Source organism: Narcine bancroftii, chromosome 4, assembly GCF_036971445.1.
Source record: "Narcine bancroftii isolate sNarBan1 chromosome 4, sNarBan1.hap1, whole genome shotgun sequence".
Lineage (NCBI taxonomy): Eukaryota > Metazoa > Chordata > Chondrichthyes > Torpediniformes > Narcinidae > Narcine > Narcine bancroftii.
Window position 1 is genome coordinate 82,565,568 of NC_091472.1, and position 10,944 is coordinate 82,576,511.

At 38.8% G+C, this 10,944-nt stretch overlaps 1 protein-coding gene across 1 annotated transcript in view; it reads left to right on the top strand.

Annotated features, from left to right (window-relative positions):
- LOC138762378 (filensin) overlaps nt 1-10,434 on the top strand; it is a 78,448-nt gene extending 68,014 nt beyond the window's left edge. Inside the window, exons 7-9 of the mRNA XM_069936145.1 lie at nt 4,152-4,372; nt 6,198-6,286; nt 9,290-10,434. Coding sequence (XP_069792246.1) covers nt 4,152-4,372; nt 6,198-6,286; nt 9,290-10,260 — 1,281 coding nt within the window. The 3' untranslated portion in view covers nt 10,261-10,434. The remainder of the gene's footprint in view (nt 1-4,151; nt 4,373-6,197; nt 6,287-9,289) is intronic.
- The last annotated feature ends 510 nt before the right edge of the window (nt 10,435-10,944 follow it).

Consider the following 10,944-nt stretch of genomic DNA (forward strand, 5'->3'; position numbering starts at 1 on the left):
AGTATGGATCACACCATTATCATTGCTCTTCAATGAAAGCTGGACTATTTCCTTCGTGCCGATGCAATTGTCTGGCTGTTGGGTCTCCTGGGAGCACGTGTGGCAATGGGTCAAGCAAGAAACCTCACCTTCCCACAGAGTTGAATAGATTGTTCACAAAGGTGAAAGGAAGCAGAACTCAGCCTGGAAACTCTCCATCCAGAGGCCTTGAGGAATCTGTGATTTTAAAGTATTAAGGAAGATCTGCAGTTCTGTATTTGTGTAGCAAAAATCTGCCACAGGGCTTCACCGTAGTGTTATCAACTAAAATAAGACATTACGATCAAATTATTGGAAGCAATTGGAACAGTTTTTAAGGAAATTTCAAACAGAGTGACAGCGATCCTTACTGATAGAATTCCAGAATTTAGGCCCTTGTCAGTTAAAGGCACCATCATTCTGATGGAGCAGTTAAATTCAGGGCGGATGCAAGAGGTCAGAATTGGGGAGGAGTAGAAAGGTACTGAAGGAGGCCAGCAAGAGAATAGATGGGAAGGTGTGGAGTGATGATTAGGAAGTCATGGATGGATTTCAAAAGAAAGTTGCATTTAAAATCAATATATTGTTAATGTCAGTGAACACGGAATGCATTGAGTCAAAGGAATTAGCTTGAATAAGGGTTAGTAGAAGGAGATCTGGCCACTTTTAGACAATGCCTTATCCATCAATGTAAAAATTGCACGTGTGTTGTTTCAACAAACCAATAAAAACAATTCTCATTACTGTAGAAATTACTTGGCTCTGCACAATGACCTGTGGCTTAGAGAGCAATAGACCTGGTGCTGCTTGGTATGAATAGGTTGGATAATGCTCTAGTGAGCAGTAAAAGTATTACACATTGCCATTGTTTATGATTGCTTGACATTGTCCTGCAGGAAGATATGCATAAACTTATCAGTTTTGCAGAAAGTAGGCAAATGAAATTTAATTCAGAGATTCAATGGTGGTACAGTGGTTAGTGGAGTCATTTCCTCACAGTATCAGAGACTTGGGTTCAATCCTATTGTCTCATATTGCCATCTTTGTGGGATTTGCACATTTTCCCTGTGACTGCCTGGGTTTCTGGAGACCCTGGTTTCCTCCCATATCCCAAAGACAGGTGGGTTAGTAGGTTAACTGGCTATTGTAATTGCCCATAATGTGTAGGAAAATGCTGCAATCTATGGGAAGTGAGAAATAGGATTAATGTTGGATCCGTAGTAATGGGTAGTTGATGGTCGGCACATACTTGTTTGTGTTCTGTATCATTCCGTAACTCCATGAATGTGCCATTGCATTTTGAAAGGGAAAACAAGACATAAAGATATACAATAGATACTGGGAAGCTGAGGTGGATGGAGGAACAGAGAAGGTAGTTAGGAATCTTTTAGAGCAGTGGTTTTCAACCTTTTTCTTTCCACAAACATACCACTTTAAATGATCCCTATGCCATAAGTGCTCTGTGATTAGTAAGGGATTGCTTAAGATGGTATGTGAGAGGGAAGGGAAGTTTGAGAATCACTGCTTTAGACCCAATTGCTACTGAAATATTTTGCTTGAGAAAAATTTTCATTGGCCCATTTCCTTTGGAGTTATGAAACCGTGCACATAACAAGTCACATTACAGGTATGATTAAAACAGTGGCTTTCAAACTTTTTCTTTCCACCCACATATCGCCTTAAGCAATCCCTTATTAATCACTGAGCACCAATGGCATAGGGAATACTTAAAGTGGTATGTGAGTGGAAAGAAAAAGGTTGACAACCACTGTTGTAGAGTTCTTTCCTGCATTTGCTGAGCCATGGAGTATAGAGGCAGCAAGGCTGTGCCCAAACTGTATAAAGCACACATTCCAAAATTCTGTAATCTAGTGTTATACATTAGTCACTGTCTTTCCAGAAGGGTACAATAGCAAACAGAAGAGATTTTTAAGAATGATAATTTTAAATATGAGGTAAGATTGGATGGGTTAAGATTGCATTTTTTTAGCAATGAAAGTCCTGGAAAGATTTACCAGAAGTGTGTAAAATGATAGAGAGCCAAATAGAACAACGAGTAGGGAGTTATTTTCCCTTGCACACAGATTTTTTAAAAAACCAGAATAATAGTTGATCTGTAGTAGGATTAAACTGGCTTGAGGAGAAATATTTTCATTTAGGGTGTGGTAGAACTCACGACTTCACAATACATTTGAGCAAGTATGCCTTGGTGTTTCAAAGGTACTGTATGTATGAATTTTGCTATAAGCAATAAAGTAATAGAGCAAGACTGGAAATAGGGTAACCAGCTGTGCTTGGTCCAACATAGAAGCATGGGCTGATTGGCCTCGTGCTGTAAATCTAGAATTGTACAAGAGAGTTCATTGCTATCTAGCAATAGAAAGGGAGAAGTGGAGAAGTGCAAATAAAGTGACTGGATTAAATTTCAGACAAAAAAATATTGGAAACCTTTGCTCAAGAGCATTACATTTATTATAGACCTGATTGTACACCGTCTGTGGTAGAAACTGGCTAATTATAACCATATAACCATAGAACCGTTTACAGCACAGAAATAGACCTTTGAACCCGCACCGATTCACTTGAACAACTCCGTCAGCTCCCCCCTTCCGCTTTCCGCCCATAACCATCCAACCCCCTCGTATCCAACCTTCTCTTAAATGTCAGAAGGGACCCTGCCACAACTATCTCTTTTGGAAGATCATTCCATTCTGCCACCACTTGCTGAGTGAAAAAGCCACCTCTATTATTTCTCCTAAAGTTTTGCCCTCTTACCCTTAATTCATGCCCTCTTGTTCCAACCTCCTCTGCCCTCAGGGGAAAGAGTCTGTTTATGTCGAGTCTATCTATTCCTTTCATAATTTTAAATACCTCTATCAAATCCCCTCTCAGCCATCTACGTTCCAATGAATAAAGTCCCAGTCTTCTTAATCTCTCCCTGTAATCTAGATGCTGTAAGCCAGGCAGCAACCTTGCTCTCCACCTTATCTATATCCTTTCTATAATTTGGAGACCAGAACTGAACACAGTACTCCAAACCTGGCCTCACCAATGCCTTAAACAACCGCAGCGTCACTTCCCAGCTCCTATACTCTATACTATGATTTATGAAGGCCAGCATACCATATGCCTTCTTAACCACCCAAATAAATTACTATTCCAGGATATTTGATGTAGTTTTACAGTCTCTGTCACCACTATCTTAGAGAATTTATTTATTTTACATGTACACCCGATAATGAGTTGATGTATGAAAAGAATGAAAAGACCATGATCTTGAATTGAACTCAGATATAAGCCAGTATTTTATAACACTTGGTGACTATCATTTATATTCTGATGTTATTTCCTAAATATTTCTGGGGTCAAATAAAAATCTTATGCTTTTTTGGATTTGAGATATACAAGAAAGGGCTGAATATAATGTATTAATAACATTATAGTCCAGATTTATTTTTCAATGGGCGCATTGTGCAGTGCTGCGAATTGATAACTTTTAGGTAGAAATATAGATCTGTGCCAAGCCTTTCATGGCCTTGAGGCTTCACAAAGCACTCATGTTTAATTAAATAGATTTTTGAAGTTAGTGCTGTAGAAAATGCAGTAACTGGATTCATGCAAGACAGATGGTTGAAGCAAATGGATAATGATCAAATATCCATGTTTGTAATGGGCTATGTATTAGGCAGGTCACCAATGGAATTATCTTTGTTTTCCATGTGGGATCTCTTTTGTCCACCTGAGAAGCCAGACAAGGCCATGAATCAATACCAAAATCAAGAGCCTGACAAAACTGCATTGGAGTATGAGGATAGATCCCTCCTTAACAGAAGAGGCAGCCCTTCAAAAGTACCTTGGTTATGGTAAAGCATTTTTGGACATCCTAAGGTCATAAAAGACTGAACAGAAGTCTGACATGAAACTGTATGAATTTGAGTCCCAAACAGAGGTTGAAGTACATTCCTGCAAAACATTTCATAATCATAGACGCTTCTGATGAGAGTACGAGTGAATTGAAACTATGGTAGTTATCACCTGCCTCAGTAAAGAAAACTGCCGTGACAATATATAAGTGACCATATATAGTGTAATAAATGATTAAAGAGGTTACTTACATATCATTGTGTTTAAAGGGTGCAATGCAAGAGCAGACATCCAGTACTGTGGAGGGGCATTACTTGGATCAGATGCAATCATATAATGAGCAAATCGAAGATTTGAGGAGAAAGACAGAAGAAGCTGAGACAAGCTTTGAAAAATGTGCCAATGAGTGCCGACAAGTTGTCATGTACCAACAATCATTGGAAAATGAGCTCGAGCGCTACAAGCACTTTATTACAGATGAAGATTATCAGTAAGTGACTACATTATTTTGGTTTTCCCCTTCAGGGCTCTATAATTATCAAAAGTAATTTCTACATTGAAATCTTAGAATCATAAAGTGATAAATTATGATATGTGACCATTTGACTCATGATGGCCTTGTCAAACACTATCTAATTAATACACAATCAGAGAATAATTTAATCATACTTTTGCACTACATTGATTTTCTTTGGTTCTCTCTGTGTTGCACAGTCAGTTTGTTTACATTAGTTATCTGTTTACAGTTCTTTTATTTGTTTACATGTTTATCCTGTGTACAGTTCATTTTTTGCACTACCAATTTAGTGGTAATTCTGCCACGCCCGCAGGAAAAGGAATCTCAGCCTCGTATGTGATATCATGTATATGCTCCGAGAAAAAATCTGAAATCTGCTATTTCCCCTTTGCCAAAATTATTTTCCTTTTTGGAATGAACATTGACAATGTGCCCACTACTCATTCAGCAAGTGATATTGCTCATAACTAATTTGCAAAATTATTTATCTTTTCTTCACCCCTGGTTCTCTTTTCTGATCACACATCTCTCCCTTTGATTATTAATCTCTCTGATACAAAATATAATTTAATTTCACCTAAATTTTAAATTTTAGTTTGAATGAGACCACATGGTTAAAGCCCTCCAGTCCGTGAAATCTGTGCCAATTGCACACAAATAACATCCAATTCTGCATATTGGAGAAAACTCATGCAGGAGAACGTGCAAACTCCTTACATACAGTACCAGAATCAAAACCCAGTCACTGATGTTGTAATAGCATTGTACTTAATTGCTATGCTAACTCTGCCACCACTGGTGTTGTCATCTACTCAAAACTTTTGTCAATGTTCTTTAGGATGATAGGAAATTGTGAATCAGAGTATAATATTCAGCATATGATTTAAAAAAAAATTCTCCTTTTTCTATAAATGTATTTTTGTATTTCTTGATCCAGTTCCTGCTTCCAGCTGGCCGAGCTGGAATCTACCCTGAACATGCACACCAAGGTTAATATGCACTCTAAGGTTAACTCCAATACCAGCTTGCTATTGGGTTCTAAATGGCCACAATAAGCTGGGCCTCCAGTAATTGAGGGGGATGACCTATCAGAGACAAGCCACAGCAGTTAGGTCTCTAGCACAGAGTGTCATCCTTTGGCTCAGAAGGGAATAGGAGAGGAGAGGCAAATTAGAGTGATAGGGAATGTCCACAGTGGTTGAGTGAGGCAAGAACTAGAGGACATGGATTTAGGATGAAAGGTTAAATGTTTACAGGGAATATCAGAAGGAACTCAGAGGGTGGTGAGAGAGTGGAACAAGCTGCCAGTGGTGGTAGGGATGGATGAGAGTTCGATATTGACATTACTACATTGAACTCTATAGATTTTTTTGTAAGGAATTGAGAATGAGGATGATGGAGGTGATATTGGAGCAGGATTGTGCTTGTATACTCTCACAAATTATTACCGATCTGGTAGTGGTGTTAGCCATTGATCAAATCAATAATGCAGCAAGACTATCAATGGATTCTTCCAGTTACACGTTAAACATGTCAGTTCGAGCCTCCTGATCCAGTTCCACACTCAGTCAAGTTGCAACAACCTTGTGATAGATAGATGGGGGGTTCTATCCAATTGTGTCAACCATCCAAAAGTGCTAAAGAAACTCAGCAGGCCACGCAGGAAGTAAGAGGCAGTTGACGCTTTGGGCTTTTGGATACAGCAATGGAACCAAGAATTTGGAGATTCTCTTGTTTGTCTGTGTGAATTTTCAGCAGTTCTCCCCAGCTACAAAATGGATACTTTTCATTTTTACAGATTGCAATCCACAATAAGTGAAGTACAAACCAGCCCTTTGGACACAAGTTCTCAATGTGAGCATGCACAAGATCCTACTGAGGGCAAAGGTAAGTCTCAGGTTAAAGTAAGGTGTCTTTAATTCTCCACAGCTCTGTAGTAACTTTTACCACCTTATAACTAGAAAAATTAGAATTATATTCTAATAATGCCACTGAAGTTCCATATTGACTGCTCGTAGATGCAGAGAGAGTCTTCATAACATTAAAAAGACTCCCTGACAAGTTTTCACATATTTGATTTTTTTCCAGAAACTGAAATTTTCAATGAGAATAAAATTAACAATGTAATGTTACAAAATTACAAGAGCAAATTGAAGAGACGTCAATGCAATCCATAGACTTGTAATTGGGGAGTACTGGATGATTTTGGAGTTGAGGGATGCAGCTGTGAAGACGCTTCTTATTTGAAGCTGAAGATGCTGTCACTTAAATTAATATAGGTACCTTCGCATATTGGGTCTTCTTCCTGGGTCTCAATGTTGGTCGAGGCAGAGTCCTTAAGAGATTCTAACCCCTCGAAGAAAGGCTTGATAAAATCTATCCAGAAGTGCTAGTAATTCACAGTTCTGTAGTTATCACATTACAGTCCTATGAGAACTTTAGTGGCCAAACACCCTGATGCCTGAAGCCAAGAATGCACAGAATCCTTTGCACTAGCTGGAGAAGGAATAGCATTCTGATTAAACCATAGAACACTACACCACTTAAACAGGCCCTTTGGCCCATCTAGTTTGTGGCAAACTATTTTCCCATAAAGTCATATTGACCTGGATCATAGCACCCTTTCCCTCCCACCCCCCCCCCCCCCCCGCCACCCCATGCTCCTTGTATCCATGTAGCTATCCAATCTTATCTTAAATGTCAATATTGAACTCTCATCCATCCCTACCACCACTGGCAGCTTGTTCCACTCTCTCACCGCCCTCCGAGTTCCTTCTGATGTTCCCTGTAAACATTTAACCTTTCACCCTAAATCCATGTCCTCGAGTTCTTGCCTCACTCAACCACTGTGGGCATTCCCTATCACTCTAATTTGCCTCTCCTCTCCTATTCCCTTCTGAGCCAAAGGATGGCACTCTGTGCTAGAGACCTAATTGCTGTGGCTTGTCTCTGATAGGTCATCAGCCCAAAATGGAGCTCATGTTATTGAGGGGAATGGTTACAGGCTGCTTATCCTCCTTCCCTCTCCTGACAATGACCCAGCTACCTGCCTCAAGCCACCTAGGTGTAACTGCCTCCCTGCAACTCAAGTCTTTTAACTACTCAGCCTCCCTAATCATCTGGGATTCATCCAGTTCCAGCTCCTTAATGGCATCTGTTAGGAGCTGCAGCCGGATGTTCTTCTTGCAGGTTTACTCATCATTGGTATTGATACTTTCCCTGATATCCAACATTATACAAGAGGAGCATACCCCTGCCCTGACTGCCATTTCCAGTGCACAATAACAAAAAAAGGTCTTACCTGAACCTGCCTTCTTACTGATGCCTTTTATTTTTTCCTTTGGGGCTCTGTCACTGCCAACACTTCCTCAGCCTCTGCTCACCAAAGACCCAGAAGCCAAAGTTCCCCTCTTACACTGGGCTCTCTCACAGTGGCCACTCCACTCGACTTCCCATCTTTTTATTGGTCTCCAGTGAAGCTCTTGCCACTTGCTGAGTGCTGCCCCTCCACTTTGCTTAATTTAATGATGGCCCATTCTCTCTTGTGGCAAGTGGATGATGGTGGTGAGAGCAGGGGGTTCTCATGAACCTATCCATCAGGATTCCTATTCTATCTGTATCTGGATGCTAACTCACACCAAATATCATTGAACTTGTGCACCAGTATTTATTGACATACATTTTAAAACTCAAATCCATTTATTCCCAAACTCCTGGACTTTTGTTCATCTCACAGTTTCATAATTTCACAATTTCAGAATTTCAGTCCCCTGTTATGGACCTGAAACTTCAGCTCAGTTTTTCTCTCTGTAGAGAAAACTTGTCAGTTTTCCCCAGCATTATGTGCTTTCACATACCTACATAGATTCAGAACAATAAAACTCCCATTATCCCGCATCTATGGGATTGATAGATGCCAGATAAGTTTATTTTCTGGTTGCTTGAGATTGTGTGATTGGCAAACTAACCACTTGGGGCACTAATTTTAAATATTCGTATTTTTTACCTTTTTTTTCCTAATGTTTTTGCCAGTTGCTTGAGACTGCTGTTTGCTAGAATCCTGGATAACAGGGATTTTACTGTCATTTAGTTTTATTTATGGTGCTTTACTATCACATGCTTTTTTCAATTCAGTCATAAGACATTAACTGGCTTGAGTGAATCACAAAGACCACCTCTTTAGAGATGCACAATATAGAACAGAATAAATATTACTGCGCAGTACAGGCCCTTCAGGCCATGATGATGTGCTGACCAATATAAACCTATTACACAACAATATAATCCTTCCCTACCTCACACCCATAAATCGATATTTTCTTTTCAAATATCAATTTGCCTATCTCAGAGGCTTTTAAATACTCCTATTGTACCAGTCTCTACAATTACATCCCAGCAATGCATTCCATGCACCCACACTCTCCATGTAAAATCCTACCTTTGGCATCTCCTTAAACATTCCTCCATTCAAATGTCCTTCAACAGGAAAGTGCAAATGCTCTGATGGTAGTGCCATACACAATAATGCTGGAGAAACTCAGGCTAGAAACACTGGTTACCCTTGGTTTCTTATGGATGCTGCATGACCTGCTGAATTTCTCCAGAACTTTTGTGCATTGCACTTAAACAGATATCCTCTGGTATTTGCAATTGACACCCTGACATCATCTTTTAGGGTTCAACTATATTTTGATTGATAGCACTCTGGTTTACAAATGTTTTAGTGTGTTTTACATAGAGTGTTTCAATATAAGCTGTGTTGCTTTCATTAGTATATAAAGATTTATTAACAACTAGCACGCTATTATTTGGTTTTAAAAATGAACCATCTAAAACTATTCAAGAATTGATAAAATAATCAGATTATAAGGAAACATATTATCTTTTTAGATTTATCTACCACAAGTACAATGCCATTTTCAAGGAAAGTCGTAATAGGTAAAGATGCCTTGTCTTCTGATGCCACTGAAGAGGTAGATGTGGTGGAACAATATTCATTAATCAATGTCCACAATGAAAATGTGACAGTTGGTGAAGATAGAGAAGGTGTATGGGATGTAGGCCTGGATGATGTGCCAGATGGAGCTCAGATAAGTAGAGTTTTTGATGCATTGTGTAACATGATAAGAGAGAAAATGAAGAAACAGAGGAGACCACAGGTACCTGTAGCAGAGTTCTACACCAAAGGGCACCATGTTCTGGTTACAGGTGAAGCCAGTTATGCGGATCCTTTCTTCTGCACATCAGTTCCTGCAAGAAGTCAAGTTATTGTAACTTTTGAGGATGGACGGTCTCCTGGTCCCATGGATTCTCATCCCCAACCAAGTCCACCCGAGCCATTAAAACATGATACAAATGGCAATGGAGAAAATGGATTTGACTCCAGTGAGGAGAAAGGTGAAGACCAGCATGAAGATAAAAGGCAAGATGATAGAAAACCAGATGCTAATAGAGAACCCAAAGAATCTCCACCTTCATCATCAGTGCCACATTCAGCTTCAGAACCATCAGTTCCGGAACCCTCACATGTTGCAGATAATAAGCCAGTACCTTTCAGCGGCCCATCTCAGCCCTATTCAGATCCAAGCGCCCCCATTGATTCAGGATCTCAATTTACTGCCTATCACAAAGAACAGAAAGAAGGAGAGGAACATAGCAGGGGCATCGCATCAATGCAACCGCTGCCATTGGACGAGAAACTCTTAAAGGAGCCGCAGTATAAATACTATGAAAAGATAGAAATGATTGAGGCAGTTGAGACATTCTCAGATAATAAACTGCAAGGTTATGAAGAAACCTCCACAGTTGTTGAAACCACTGTAGAAAAGACAAAGCAAGAAATGAAAGCAAAGAAGTTTTAAATTATTGGTATCAAATAAGCATACATTTAAAATTGTAATTAGCAGGTCAGAGCTCAAAACTGTTATGTTACAACAGAATGCAGCATCTAATGATAGATTAGTAATTAACAACTTGTTAATGACAAAAATGACAATATCTTTGAAAAAAATTAATGCAGCCAATACTGGAGACAGTATCAATGACAAACTTTAATATCTCTCGAGAACCTTGTTTCATGTCATAATTCAAATTTAGTTTCTAAAGTGATTAGAGTTCACTTTAAGATTTTCATACGAAAAACTTAGATTTATATTGACAGAATTTTTCTGAGGAATATTTAAGAACAAGACTTAAACTTATTTATCAAGTGTGCAATGATCATGTAGAATAATTTTAGAAAGTTTAGTTGATTTATGTAATACAAATGCCTGATTGAAAATATGATTGAATATTTGTGATCGATGTATGTTTTGTAAAGTAAAATAAATGAAAGTAAGGTTTATCTGCTTAAATGGCTTTTAATGAAATCATTTGCATTACTTTTCAATTCAGTTCTGATTTATTGGTGTGAGATTATTATATAGTTGACTCTCTTCACTCTTCCAATTTTTCCGTACTTTGAACTATTAATTTTAATTAGTGACACAGATATTGTTTTGTTTCCTATGTTTAATCAAGTGAACAGTTCATTTTAGTTGAACAAA